Genomic DNA, 15,537 nt, shown 5'->3' with positions numbered 1-15,537 from the left:
CGCCAACCTTCTGCCACCTCCCTCCACAGCCACAATCTTCCCCCGCCTCTTCTTTCAGCAGTGAGCCAATGAAAGCCGTCCGCTGCGGTAAAGAAGCCAATGGGCGCGCGACGCCTTCGGCTTCCGTTGCGGCCGGTGATGGGAGGCGACAAGCCAATCAGAACGCGGCGGCCGTTTAAAGGGGGTTGAAGGGGGCAGGCGCTAAAAGGTTTGAATTCAAAAAGCGTTAGTGGCCGCTGGAGGAGAGTGGAGGAGGTGTCGAGCGGTGAGTCTCCAAGGGGGAAAGACACAAGAAGGGGGGCGAAGTGAAGTGGGATGTGTGTGTGTGCGTCTCGGGGTAATAGCGTGAGGAGGTAACCCTCAGGAATACTGTAAATAGACCTCAAACTGGGAGCGGGTTGCCCAATGAAGGTGGGCAGACATTATTGCCTTGGGGTTATTTTTCTTAAGCTGTGGGAACTGCTAACTAGACCTGCAAAACGTTATTCATTTGCTATTTATATTGTTTATCCCTAATCGGGAATGCTAAAGATGTCATATCCTCCTAACAACCCTTTGAGGTAGGCTAGGCTGGGAGAAGGGTTCAGCGAACTTTCACGGCAGAATGGGAATTTGAATCTGGGTCTCCCAGGTGACTTATGTAGTCAGATCTGGAGGTAATTGTTGTACCCTGTGCTTGGAGGAGTATTCATGCTAATGTCTGCAAAACACAGTCTGTATTGAGAAATCCTTTCTTCTCTTCTGCCTTTGTCCTGGCTTTCTTCCAAGAGAGCTTGGAATGGTTCACATCCTGTCCTTCCCTATTTTACAGTCACAGGAAGACTGAAGTAGTTCAGGCTTGGATAGTGTTAGTTGCTCACTTGATGAGCTTTGTGGTTTTCACTCAGGTCTGATCTGGGACACTAGTTGATAGGCCATACTTTCTTTTGTGGGCTGAAAACTCAATATCCTTTCTCATTTAAAGTGTCATATGCACACACTTTTCCTTTGTTCTGTTTCATGTTGCTCCCTAGTACAATAGGCCTAAAGTAAGTTACAATTTGGAGGGGAAATAGCATTGCATGACAGCTCTCACTGTCCTCAGATTTGGTCCATGAATATTCTGTATAGTCCTGCACTGTGTGATAACTGATATAAAAATGGTCTTGACATTTTCTGGAAACTTCCACATGAATTGGTTGAGGGAAGAGGAAGCTTCATGTCAGGTTCATTAACGGTGGGGGCAGTGCAGTGTGGCATGTAACTCAGCTCATTTTATAATGGGGGCTGCTGTACTTGGCTTGAAGAAGTGTGGAAAACACTTTAAAACAATGTCTAGGGCTTGGTGCTTAACTTTTTGAAGGTGTGCTAGTTTGGGAGTTGGGAGGAGTGGAAATAGTAGTTTCAGGTGATTAAAGGAGTTTTGAGTGTGACTTTCTGCTTATTAGTAATCTCCACGCATTGTAAATGACTGACTTAATTTCACCTCCTTAGGCAATAATGGACAAATCTGGTAAAGAGAACTTGAATGGGCTTCCAAATCATAATGTCAAGGTAAGTGTCCTATTGTACATATGTATTGTATGTATTGCAATAGTAGGAGATGTAGTTCTCATTCAAGGACTCTTGGCGTGAAATTAATGATAATGGGTTACTTTTTCCTGTTATTCTGAATGAACTATCATCTGTTTCATGATTTCAGCAGGTCGTTATTTTTGTTTTGTGTTTATTACCTAACTTGGCTCCATCAGGAGACAGGTGGAATATATAATTGTGTTCTAAAATAGTAGACTTGTGAAGATACAGGGCTTGGAATTTTGTCTGAACTGTTTTCTTGATGTTAATCAGATGCACAATCTGGAAAGTTGAGAGGAGGGAATGGGAAAGGCCATGTGTGACAACTCAGGGCACGGCCCAAGTCTGAGGCGATCGTTTGTCCCAAACTTGCAAGCCACTCTTATGTCACTAATGTTAGCAAAAGCACAAGCAGGGGCAAAGGAGAAGGAGGGAAAAAGAAATTCCCCTTTCCCTGACACCAATTTCAGAGTGCCAAGCCTTAGGGAGATATTTCCCTCAGGAAACTGGTTCCTCTCTAGCTGGAGGAATCTCCCTTAATAGAAAGAAAAAATATTTAAGTTCGCTGCCACCAAAACTATAATCTGTTCTTTAGCCCATACACTGATAAATGGACACCACTCTTTCTAGGAACACACACAGACAAAATAGACTGGAACGGTTGTAACTTGAACAAAACTTAAGTTTATTACTGGCTTAAATGTAGGCTTCTCAGGTAACTTGAGAGGATTTTAAAGCTTGTTGGTTTCAAAAACTTATTGGTTTCATTCAGAGATGTTGTTGGCACTTCAATTTCAAACGTTCATAGACACACGCAGGTGTCACTTAAGAAAAGATTTTTCTCCAGAAAAAGATTTTACTTTAGAGTATCACACTCCCTCTTCTGTCAGACACTAGTCTTCCTGTACCTAACTACACTAAACCAACACACCCCAGTCTACGCCCTGTGGGATTCTGGCACACAAGCCTCCCTCTCCCACAGTCCAAACTGGCCACACTGCCACTGGACTGGGCCTCCTAAGACTGGTGTTATACTGTGGAGGACAGACTTTAGTTTGGACAGAGGTTTTCTGTCAAAACACCTGAGTGGCGGGTCACTCTCCACCAGACTCAGGGCTTCCTCAGCTTACAGGCTTCCTCAGCTTACAGAGTACACTGTCTGACTCCTGTCAGACCAACAGCAGTGACAGATCTCTGCTTGATCTGCTCACTCTGCCAAAACGCACCCTAAAGGCACACAGAATCAAAAGAGGAAGTATGCTTGAGCCTCACTAGGATAGAAAACGAATAGGCTCAAAAGGTTGTCAGGTGCAGGAAGTACACAGTGAGATTTGCTTGTATCAGATTCATAGTGGTGGAAACTTCCCTGGGCCATCCAGGTCAGGGCTCAAGAATTTTACAGCAACCATTCACAGTAGCAGTTAACAGGCAACATCTTGAGTTTTGCTAATGCCAGAAAAGGCTGACGTCTGACATTCTGCCAAGAGTGACTACGACAAACTAATCTTCAGTCACGTTCAGTGGATTTTGGAAGACCTTGCTGTGCTCACACAATAGTTTAGAGAAATGCCAGTGTGGCTATCTGCCACAAAAGCCACATGATTACTGTGTATCCTCCCACCAAACACACAGAATAATGTAAGGTACAACTGTTAATAATTTTAACATGTTATGTATTCACCAAGTATCTCTGATCCTATAGGGTTGTCAGCATGGTGTAGTGGTTAAGAGCAGGTGGATTCTAATCTGGAGAATCGGGTTTGATTCCCCACTCCTCCGCTTGAGCTGTGGAGGCTTATCTAGTGAACCAGATGTGTTTCTGTACTCCTACATTCCTGCTGGGTGACCTTGGGCTAGTCACAATTCTTTGGAACACTCTCAACCCTACCTACCTTGTGGGGGGAGGGAGGGAAAGGAGCTTGTAAGCCACATTGAGTCTCCTTACAGGAGAGAAAGAGAGGGTATGAATCCAAACTCTTCCTGTTGAACTTCAGCCAGCCCTTGTGCATCTGGAGTGAGGGGAAAGGATTCCCCATCAGCCTTCTTGCTTGCTTAGCACGAGGCCTGGTAGCTTAGGTGAGAGAGTGTGATTTTCAAGGCCTCTGGAGGTCAGCAAGCTGGCTGTGGAGAAAATCATCACCACCTCCTCTCTGAGCAACTTGCTCTCTCCTGGCAGTTGTCTCACATTCTGGGTTAAGAGTGCAGAATCTTTGAAGGGCCTGTGGTTGGAGTGGGTGCACTCTTCCATCTCTGGTACAAAGCCTGCAGCTTTGAGGGGCTTGTAGCTTACCACCTACCAGTCACTCCAGCATTTCAATGTGGGAACCACCTACCAGCCTTGCCCACTTTCCTGGAATATGAACAGATGTCACACTAGTGAACAATGCTTCCTCAGGCGCTGGGTGAATGTCATTGCTGTAGTCATTATAGACTTCACAATCATTAGTTTGGGATAAGTTTGAGTCTTGTGTCTTTTGCAAAGGTCACACTGTCTCTAGTGAATGCTTTTCATATCGCACTTTATTGTCAAATGCTGTTTTATAAATGCCCTTGGTGAGTGAGAAATTTTACTTCTGTACGGGCTGCACATTGACCTTTCATGCTTGAGCAACAAAACGTTCGATGCAATTTACTGCTTGTCCTTATCATCAAAATCCATTCTACTTCAGCAGCATGTCATGCGCAATGTGCAATTGCTGAGGGTAATTTTGGCGCTTTTCTTATAAAGGACATATGATGCTGCTCTCAATTGCCTTTTGTGATGTTTGCCAATAACATATGTGCTCCTTTTCAGACACCTGCTGCAAATGGCCCAAAGCGAGTTCCTGTGAGTCAGAATCGGGCAGCTGGAGATGCAGTCCAACCACAGCGCGTTCTGGCTGCATCAAATGTTCCTCAAAGAAAGCTCATTCAATCGTAGGCAGGGAAACAACCTGGCAACCCATCTAAAGATCGCTCCTAAACCAGCTACATTGCAGCGGCAGCCGCCAACGTTCCATCTGCTTGAGCCAGTAATCTGTGCACTTGAAACAAAACAAACTGCAACCTTAAACTCTTCAACAGGCCTCCACGTCTGGTAAGTACTGCTTTATGACAACTGTCAGTGTCTATTGCATGTAATGCCTTTTTTGTTTTTGCCATCGAGTCACAGTTAACTAACGGTGACTTCACAGGGTTTTCAAGGCAAGAGGCTGTTGGAGGTGGTTTGCCGTTGCCTGCCTCTGCGTCACAGCCCTGGTGTTCCTTGGAGGTCTGCCATCCAAACACTAGCCTGGGCCGACCCAGCTAAACTTCTGCTATCCAATGAGATCAGGTTATCCTGGAGCTACTAGGTCACGGCATGTACTGCAATGCACAGATTAAATGTTAGATACATGCCTATTATTTCACCTAAAATGGGAGTGCATGTAGAGAACAGTTTGATGAAACTACAAATAATGTCAACTGTAATCAGCTTGTTCTAGTCCAGTGGTTCTCAACCTTCCTAATGCCGCAACCCTTTAATACAGTTCCTCATGTTGTGGTGACCCCCAACCTTAACATTTATCCATTTTACAGATGGAGAACACGGATGCAGAGAGTCTTAGGCGACCCCTGTGAAAGGGTTGTTCGACTCCCAAAGGCGTCACGACCCACAGGTTGAGAACTATTGTTCTAGTCTAAGGAAAACATTCTCTTAATATGTTTCACTGCTGATCTTTCCACCTGTAGTTCAAGATGGTACTCAAGGAGTAGATACCAGGGGTGGACTTTGACATGGGGCATCCAGGGCAGGTGCCATGGACTCCATACCGGGGGCACCAACTTGCAGCCAAATGCCCTACTACTTTGAGGCTTTGTAGAGCAGCTGTGCTGGCAGTAGGCAACTGTCCTCAGAAAGCCTGATCTTTCCTTTCCCCGCCCCCCTTCTTTCTGCTGGCTGTGGTGGGTCACTTCCCAGGCCTGTTTTTTCCCCTAGTCCTCCCCGGCCAGGGCCTAAGGGAAGGAAAAAGTTGCCCCTGAAGGGCACAGCTCACCTCTGCCTCTTCACAACTGCTGCTGGCACAGTGCTGCAGTAGGGATGCCAGCCTCCTGGTGGGACCTGGCGATTCCTTAAAATTACAGCTTATATCCAGTTTACAGTAATCAGTTCCCCAGGAGAAAATGGCATTGTACCACACTAAGGTCCCTGTCCTCCCGAGGCTCCATCCCCAAACCTCCAGGGTTTCCGAAGTTGGAACTAGCAACCTTATTATCCCACCCCCTGCCAGTGGCCAAAGGGGACCTGGAACATATGCTGCAGTGATGCACCCCAAACTAAGGAGACAGCGACCAGAGTTAGCATGCCTCCATTTGCAGCCATGCTGGTAGGGATGTCCTGGGGAAGAAGATTCAGCTCCCTGCTCCCCCCTTGCCTCTTCCTCAGCAGTTTCAGTTGTGTGGCAGTGGAGGGGGACATCATTGAATTTTCCCAGGTTTCCAGAATTGTGAAGACTCCACCGCTGTTCCCCTTTGTCTTAGCTAATATGGGACATGTATGCGGGAAACTTTCGGTTTGAATTAAATGCTCAGCCATGAAGATGGAATGGAGAGCATAATATGGCCTTGGAAATAACTCGTGTTGGGGTTCTTGAGTGTTCAAAGTGCTCCTTATGGTAACTTCATAGTGTAGGCCAAAGTTCTCCTCATACTTCAAACTGAGGGGCTTGAACTCAGATGGCCACCTTTGGCAAGTCACTTAGCAGGCTGTGACAAATGTGATTCCTCCATGAGGAAGGGCCCTGGAGGGTGCTGTGTTTTAGATTTGATTGGTAAGGTGCCTTGAGACAAAAAGGAAAAAGTGGGATAACATTATTTTAATAAATAATGACTGAATGAGAGTTGGATCAGGAACTCCCCAGTTTTCCACATCAGCTTTCAAAGGGCAGAATGCAACTGCAAGAAATCTATGGACTACAGAAGACCTCCTAATTCCCCTGCCTGGCTTTTTGGATGACTGGGTGCTTAAATCCTAAAATTCTAATTCTGAACTGCCTGCGAAGCATAAAAATTTCTAATCCTCCAGGGGGGGCTTTTGTGTTCTTCAGCAATTCTTGTTTTAATGCTAGTTTTGAAGGCATCAGCTTGATTCCAAGTGCTCATTTTTTCCCCGTGTGCAGCAAAAAAGCCTGAAGCAGAAAGCACAGTGAAACAGAAGACTGAGACCACTAACACATCAAATACAAACAACGAGGGGAAAAAGTAAGCTTGTATCTTTGGCCTGTTCTGTGGATAGATGTGAGGCAAAATAAGTTAATGCAGAACGGCTTTGCCTCTGGAGGAAGTGCAGACTTATGGCCTACCCTGTAGGGTTTTGGGGGTAAGAGGTGCCTTGCGGTTGCCTTCCTTTGTATAGCGACATGGGTGTTCCTTGGAGACAGCCCATCCAAATACTAATCAGGGCCAGTCCTGCTTGGCTTCTGAGATCTGATGATAATAGGCTGTGTGTTCCTGACTACCTTTTGATGGGTAGCAGGAGAAGTTGTCTACATGTAGCTTGAGAGGCTTACCAGAAGCATGGTGAACTATAGGGGCTTAGTCTGCTTTGGTAGGGCTGCACTCACATAATTGATTACAACCCATTTCTTGTTTTATATCTAAGTATGGAGATCAGGGCTTATGGCTGTGTGTGTGAAGAAAAGGGATTTTATAGCCAAAAGCCGCTATCCATAAATACTGAAAAGCATGCTAGCATCTATTTCTATGTTGCATTTAGAAATTTTTCATGTGGTTCTGAGTTACAGTGGGTCACATAGGGGGAATGTACACATGGAGAAAATAGCAACTTTGGAGCAAAAGAATTTCAGTCTCTTCAGTGATCTAATATGTAGTTCCAAATCTTTCAGAAAACAATGGTCTCTTGACGATTTTGAAATTGGCCGTCCTTTGGGAAAAGGAAAATTTGGAAATGTGTATCTGGCTCGTGAGAAGGAGAGCAAATTCATCTTGGCCTTGAAGGTCTTGTTTAAAGTACAATTGGAAAAGGCAGGTGTGGAGCATCAGCTGCGTCGGGAAGTAGAAATACAGTCTCATCTTCGGTAAGATGGATATCAAATGGTTACATTATAAATGTTACAGGATTATTGGTTCTCAAACTAATTTTTAAAACACAAACAGCTAGGATTAAGGTATGCATTCTTTCCTTGTAGCAGTCATTGGAAAGCTTCTCTAAATAAATGGAATTGTCTGGGCATGATAGACCTTAAGTATTCTAATTCATACTTTTACAAGGGCTGTCGTTACTGTTTCAGTTCACTGTTATTAAACAGATAGTAAATCATGTGACAGCAGTGTTCTTGTAAATCAGATTTTTATCCTCTCCCACCCAATGGTGTTTCATGGTACCCCAGGCAAATGCCCTGCTGAATTCACAGGCTGTTTTTAAAAAGATGAGGAAAATAAAAGCATTCTCAGCCTCAGAGTTGATGTCTCATTGACTCTAAGACCTGTGTAGAACTATTTTCTCTAATACCCCTTTTTCCTGTATATAAATAATTTTTTTGTTACAAGTGCACTGGGCTGATAATACCCCAAGTAGAACACTACCCGCAGCTCTGCATAACTTCTCCATCCCTCAAAGAAAAGCAATCTCTTGCCACCTTTTGGCCTGGAACTAATAAAAACAACAGGAGAACCAGCCTCCTAAGAAAAGCTTCTGTGTCTATTTATGGATATTGAAGGGCATAACTTTGCTTTGGATTGCACTCTTGATTGATAGAAAACATTTATTTATTAGATTTAATATGCCAACCCTCCACTTTTGGCCTTGAGATGGCACACAGTATCCATAAAAACATTCTAGTGAATGATAAATAATAAACATACAATAAAAGTATAACTAGCCAGATGGCGGTCAATTTCAGCAACCATTGCACTGAGGGGACCTTGAGAACTAGTTGCATGGTACGGAGTCAAAGATAGAATGTAAAGATCCTATGTAGATGTTAAATGTGTTGGTATTGAGCTGTTCCACTGGGCCTTTGGTGAGGCTGGCCGCTGAGTCCGCCCTTCTTTGTTGCTCCTTACAGCTTTGTCACCTGCTGACTGAATATCGGCCAGTCCCCTCCCGGGGGGTTAATGCCGGACATCATCTACCTATTTTAACTGTGTAAGATAACTGCTGCTAGTGTTTTAATGTTTAATTTATTTATTGTTTTAATTGAAACTATTAGCTGTATTCAAATGTTCATTGTTTGTAAACCGCCCTGAGCCCTTCGGGGGTAGGGCGGTCTATTAAATTTAATTAATTATTATTAATAATAATAATACCGGTAATAATAATAATGATGATGGTGGTGGGGGAGACCTAGATGTTAACCATGGCTGCCTCAACCCTATGCCTGGTGGAATACCTCTGTCTTACAAGCTCTACAGAACTGCATGAAGTCCTGCAGGGTCCTGGTCTCTTTGAAAACTTGTAATCTTGGCAAAGGAGAAAGGAAATGGAAACATCACACTTTTTTTTCTGATGCCACACTTGGGGGAAAATGTGCTTTCTTGTAGGCATCCCAATGTTCTCCGACTATACGGCTATTTCCATGACACTACAAGAGTCTACCTAATCCTGGAATATGCATCTCACGGGGAAGTCTATAAAGAGCTTCAGAAGGTTACCAAGTTTGATGAGCAGCGTACTGCTACTGTAAGTTTGGCTGTGGATTAAGCCTTTCTTGTATTTGCAAAATGGTCCTCATTTGAAACATAACATTATATTTTACATCCAGCATTCTTTTGGTGGCAAAGAATGTACAGGAGCCAAATTGTCATCTTCTGTTGATTGGAAGCAGGACTGTGAAAATAGCTTTGGGGATTGTTTTGGTGGGGAAATAGCTTCTTGAGATTTCCTTGCCCCAGCACAGGACAACAAAAAGAGGGATTTCCATCTTACGATGTGAAGCATACTGTTATGCTTACTCCAAACCTCCATCTATGCATGGCTGCTTGGGCAGAGAATCTTTCAGCTGAAGGCTAAACTAAAATGGAGAGTTCTCTGCCCCTGTGGTCTTTGAGAGAATCCTCATCCTGTCACCCTAAAGAAATACTTGCCAGACCAGATGAGATGTGTGGCTCTAATTCTATAAAGTTAGAGCAATTGAATATTTTTTTTGATGGGGCACTGAGTTTATAACCCCACAAATTTCACACACTTAAGTAAAAGCATATTTTTCTTTAGTAGCTTCACAGTGTGGGTGAGAATTAAAAACAAATCAGAATACAAAGTTTTACTTAGACAAAAAAGGTTTATCACCAAAACATAACTATAACGGCATTTCAGTCAAAGAAATAATGCTTCTAATAGCTTCTAGAATAATAACTTCTAATAGAATAAAGCAAATCTGGGCTTGTCCTAGATAGTAATGGAAAGCTTTTGGGCATTCAGTTGCCCAAAAGAGATAAATAGAGGTTCATACGCATCTTTTGGTTGAAGAGATGGCTTTTCCCTTTTAATGATATCATGAATTTTAAACAGGTTTTATTGTTACAAGTTGTGGTTCTTTTAAGTTACTGGATTTTATTACTTTTATGAGTCTTGCTTTGTAATCTGAAACCTTTTGAGTATAGGGTGGGATGAAAATGTATATAAATAAATACATTTTAAAACTTTTGTATTTAATGCCTCATAGATGTTGGCCATAGTTCATTCAGCTGAGAAGAATGAACTCTTCCATAGCTGGGAGGTCTTTTCTTTTAGCCTGCGCAATTTAAACAATGTCTGCTTAATGACCCAACCTTTTTGCAACGAAATCTTGTGCTGGCATTTTCCAGTGTTTTTGGCGAAAGCTATGCATACTTCTTATAGCATGGGTTAGTGCTTGACACTTTGCAGTCGAATAAATGAAGCCTATACAGCTGCTATAACAAGGATGGTTCTGCAACTAAACAAATGTCGAAGGTAAAACTGGTGGTATTTTTGTATCACTTCAGAGTTCCTCTAAGTAATAAAACTGGTATCTAAGATACAGATGTATTTTGTAACCTTGAACCTTTAACTCTTTGCAGAATGGTAAAAAGGGTGTTTTGTAACTGCTATGATGGCAGCTACAAATGTAAATGTAAAGTTGATCTCTGGGTTCATTGCTATTTTGTGGTGGGGAAGAGGTTCTTTAATTACTTGATAGTATTGCCTTACAATGTCATCTAGTGGTGTGGCAAATGCCAAGGCGTTCTGGCCTCCCTTTCCTTTTTGGCTTTTGGGCCTTGATTCTATGACATCATTCCCCTTGCATTTCTCTCCACCTGTAGTAGATTCCACCCCCCACCCCCTTCTCTGTTGTGGCACTTGCTTCATTTCTCACTAACACTTGGGCGTGCTTATAGGCTCCTTGAAAAACCACGATGATCTTGTGCGCTCAAAGTGCTTGCGGCAAAGAGCACGAGTGCCACAATGGAGAAAAACCTGCAGTGGTTGGAGAGAAGCCCCAGGGGAGCAATGCCATTGGACCCAAACCTTGCTGTTTTGTTAAAGTTGTATCCTGTATATGCAGCTTCTGCTGCAATATCATGTGCCTCTAAAACATATGAGCATTATCCACAAATGCTTAGTACGACAGGATAAGAGAAATATGTTCCATCTCAAATGTTTTGGTCTGCAGTATGTCACTGAATTGGCAGATGCACTGTTGTATTGCCACTCAAAGAGAGTAATCCACAGAGACATCAAGCCTGAAAACTTGCTCCTGGGATCAAACGGAGAACTGAAGATTGCTGACTTTGGGTGGTCTGTGCACGCTCCCTCCTCTAGGTAAGACCATTTGGCGCTTGACTTTCTGAGAATTAATGTTTACACTGTGAGGATACGGCAGCAGCAAAACTTGGCTGGCAACAAGGACTTGTTTTCTAGAGGCAGTGAAGATGTGTGAAAATCCCATACCCCTTGTTTCTCATTCTGCGAGTTGAGTGGAGTGTGGAAAATTGTTGAATGGAGCAGCAGTGGTGTAGGAGGTTAAGAGCTCGTGTATCTAATCTGGAGGAACCGGGTTTGATTCCCAGCTCTGCCGCCTGAGCTGTGGAGGCTTATCTGGGGAATTCAGATTAGCCTGCACACTCCCACACATGCCAGCTGGGTGACCCTGGGCTAGTCACAGCTTCTCGGAGCTCTCTCAACCCCACCTACCTCACAGGGTGTTTGTTGTGAGGGGGGAAGGGCAAGGAGATTGTAAGCCCCTTTGAGTCTCCTGCAGGAGAGAAAGGGGGGATATAAATCCAAACTCTTCTTCTGAATAAATTTGAGATTTTTATTTAAAGCATATTTCAGCTGCCTAAATTGCAGTGTTAATGCTAAGGAGATCGGTCTACAGATGTCTGGATTAGATCCTGGTTATTGCAGCTTGAATGTCGTGTTGGGAATGAAGAGGCAGCGGTTCATATCTGTGGCTGCTTTAATTAGTTTGTCTCAGCCAGAGCATCTTGCGGTATTCTTGTCAGGGTGAAGTGAGTGGAAGGGAGAACAATACATCCTCTCCTGAGCTCCTTGGAGGAAGCATGTGATAAAATATGATTCTTACTGAAATTTTCCAATCAGAGGCTATTTTGAGCTTTTAAAGGTAAAGGTTGCCTCCTATGCAAGCACCTGGCCCAATGGGGTCACATCACATCAGACTATATTTACAGGTGATTTGCCATTGCCTTCCATAATCCTCTATGCTTCAACCTCAGCAAACCAGGTACTCATTTTATTAACATCAAAGGATGAAAGGCTGGGTAGACTTTGAGCTGGCTACCTGAAACCAACCTCCGTCGAGATCAAACTCCGGTCGTGAACAGAGCTTTTGAGTGCAGTACTGCAACTTACCACTCTGTGCCATGGGGCTCATCTGTTCAGAGCATTCAGCTGTGGTCAATTAAGCCAAACTTACTATGCTATTGATCTAATCTCTGTTCATGAGAACAACGGGGTGACAAAAGCATAAACTGTGTGCATGCTTTAGAGCAGTGTAAATCAGCTCATCTTGAATTGGAATAACTGGAAGAAAGGAGTCTTAATAAGCATGGCGAATGCAGATATAGAAGAGTTCACAGGGGGAGGCAGTTTAGTAGCTGTGTTTGCTCAGAGTATCTAATTTCTCTCGCTAGTAACGTTCAATCTGCTATGCTGAACAAGTTTTCCATATTCCAGGCGATCAACTCTGTGTGGTACCCTCGACTACTTACCACCAGAAATGATTGAAGGGAGGACGCATGATGAAAAGGTGGACCTGTGGAGCCTTGGTGTGCTTTGTTATGAATTTCTAGTCGGAACGCCTCCCTTTGAATCAAAAACGTATCAGGACACATACAGAGCCATTTCAAAGGTGGGTTGGAATGCCACCGGATTATCTCTTCGTTATTTTATCTTCTAAAGAGAACTCCCTCCTGTGGCTCTTTTGGAACCCCTGGGTTTCTGAGACAAGGTAGAGCTTCAAGAAACCTACCCCAGAGATGCAGCAGCCAGACAGTGCTTGAAACCACCCACAGGGGCTGTCTGGGGGTGGAGTTAGAAGCCAATGGGGGAATGTTAATTTTTGGAGGTTGGGAGGCGGATGAGATTAGGCCAGTGGTGGCGAACCTATGGCACGGGTGCCAGAGGTGGCACTCAGAGTCCTCTCTGTGGGCATGTGCAAACAGAGTCGCGCCCCCCCCCCCCCACACACACACATACATCTAGGCTGGCCTGGGTCTCTGGGCTCGATTATTAGCGTTAAATCTAAGACCTAGTTTTGGGGAAGCAGTGTAGGTAACCCTGTTAAGCGCTATTAAACCCCACTGATTTTCATGCGAAGAACTAAAGTGCGATCCTTTGCCTGGGAGTAAGCTCGGTTGTTAGCAATGGGGCTTGCTTCTGAGTAAACCCTCCTAGGGTCGTGATTCACCCATTGGAAGAGTTGCACGGTTGCTTCAAAGCAAAGCCAGCGACTACCACCAAGCTTACTACAGAGTAACGCACGCCTCGGAGCCAACCGTTTTTTCTAAACTAAAATCTCAGTATTCAGGTTAAATTGCCGCGTTGGAACTTTCCGATAAATAAGAGGGTCTTGGGTTGCCATTTGGGCACCCGGTCTTGAAAAGGTTCGCCATCACTGGATTAGGCTGACGGGATTTGAGGGAAATTAAGTGTGCTGCAGAATTGCAGTTGGTCAGCAGGATTTTGCTGGGAGTGAATGCGGTGGAGTGAAACAAACCTGCTTGGGAATGCTTCCCTGAGCTATTCAGAGTAAAACATAATACATACATCCCGATTCATTGTTAATACTTTTTCTGTTTTTAAAGTAAGTTTTATTCTTTGCTTTACGCAGAAACCTTGTGTCTGTCCATTTTACCTCAGTGCCCAATCCAGGCTTGGGTGGGTTCCTCTCAGGCCCAGAACCTGTTCCTTGAACCCAGTATGTTCTTCTTTTCCAGTTCCTTCTGGGAACCCTGGTGCAGTGAGAAACTGCAGCTGTAATGGGACAACTTGTTCCCCTCTACAGGACTATTGCTATAAATGTCTTACCTACAAATATCTAGCCCAGGAGTCTGCAACCTGAGGCTCTCCAGATGTTCATGGACTACAATTCCCATCAGCCTCTGCCACCATGGCCAATTGGCCATGCTGGCAGGGGCTGATGGGAATTGTAGTCCATGAACATTTGGAGAGCCGCAGGTTGCAGACCCCTGAATTCTAGCCATTTTCCTGCTAGATCACAGTAGCAAGAGGTGGGGATGGTTTTACTGATGCGCCTCCAGTTTCCCATTTGAATTCTCAATAGAAAACCAGACTGCATTGTGCAAGCAAGGTGATGGATTCCAGTCTGAATTAGATCAAGATCTGCAAAGGAGAGGGAAGGAGCTGGAGCTGGTTAGGTAATAGGATGTCTAGTAGGGCTGTAAGACTACCGCCTAGTAGGGCTGTAAGACTACCGCCAAAGGAGCAGCAGTGGCGTAGTGGTTAAGAGCAGGTGTACTGTAATCTGGAGGAACCGGGTTTGATTCCCCACTCTGCTGCCTGAGCTGTGGAGGCTTATCTGGGGAATTCAGATTAGCCTGTGCACTCCAACACACACCAGTTGGGTGACCTTGGGTTAGTCACAGTTCTTCTGAGCTTTCTCAGCCCCACCCGCCTCACAGGGTGTTTGTTGTGAGGGGGGAAGGGCAAGGAGATTGTAAGCCCCTTTGAGTCTCCTACAGGAGAGAAAGGGGGGATATAAATCCAAACTCTTCTTAGCGATAAAGAGGGTGGAGAGCTAATGGCTAGTGATCCTTGAAAGAGTTCGCATCTCTTGAAATGGCTTTTCTTTATGCTTGTATCTAATAGCCGTTTCTTTGGTTTCAAGGTGGAGTACAGATTTCCTCCTTTTGTAACAGAGGGACCAAGAGATCTGATTTCCAAGCTTCTGAAACATAATCCATACCACAGGCTGCCACTGGAAGAAGTCCTCAAACATCCCTGGGTTACAGCCAACTCGACAAAATCTCCCAGGCACGGAATTGCCGAAGCTGCAACTACTAAAGTAACCCAGTCCTAGCGTGTGAGCACTGCAGTATTGTAGTTTTGGGCAACCAGCAGTTGTCTTTGCAACTGTTGGAACACATCCAACCTAGCTGCTTAGACTCAAAAAAGGCAGAAGAGAATTTACGCTGTGGACTGTTGATTGTAAGCCTTCTAACATCACAGCTCAAACTTTAAGGGGCTTCCCACTGCAGTTTCACAGAGCATGGATATCTCTTACTTGAAGTCCAGATGCACGTGATCCCAACGCACCCCGGCACACTTGGTCAAAGCCCTCCACCATTTGGCCGGTATTCACAAGTTTCCCTCTTTGGGTTATTGGAACAAGTGCAATAACAGCGAAGACTACAGTCAGTGCGGTGATGTGAAATTAATTGGATTTGCTTTTCTAAGTGTGTGCTAATGACTGTTGTCTCTTTAATTGTCTGTCCTGTCCTTAGTTGTAAGACATTTGAAGCTTTTATTAAATAAAGATTTGATTATTGGCACAATCCTGAGGT

At 44.3% G+C, this 15,537-nt stretch overlaps 1 protein-coding gene across 1 annotated transcript; it reads left to right on the top strand.

The window, feature by feature from the left end:
• The first annotated feature begins 168 nt into the window (after positions 1-168).
• On the top strand, positions 169-15,528 carry AURKA (aurora kinase A). Its single transcript, XM_048497901.1, has 10 exons — positions 169-265; positions 1,474-1,533; positions 4,349-4,470; positions 5,963-6,072; positions 6,693-6,774; positions 7,419-7,610; positions 9,076-9,214; positions 11,166-11,314; positions 12,689-12,863; positions 14,862-15,528. Exons 2-10 carry the CDS (start codon positions 1,480-1,482, stop codon positions 15,051-15,053), a joined length of 1,215 nt encoding a protein of 404 aa, XP_048353858.1. The 5' UTR covers positions 169-265; positions 1,474-1,479; the 3' UTR covers positions 15,054-15,528.
• The last annotated feature ends 9 nt before the right edge of the window (positions 15,529-15,537 follow it).

This window comes from Sphaerodactylus townsendi, linkage group LG05, assembly GCF_021028975.2.
Source record: "Sphaerodactylus townsendi isolate TG3544 linkage group LG05, MPM_Stown_v2.3, whole genome shotgun sequence".
Lineage (NCBI taxonomy): Eukaryota > Metazoa > Chordata > Lepidosauria > Squamata > Sphaerodactylidae > Sphaerodactylus > Sphaerodactylus townsendi.
Note: the sequence above shows the minus strand (reverse complement) of the source record. Positions and strands in the feature narration are given on the sequence as shown.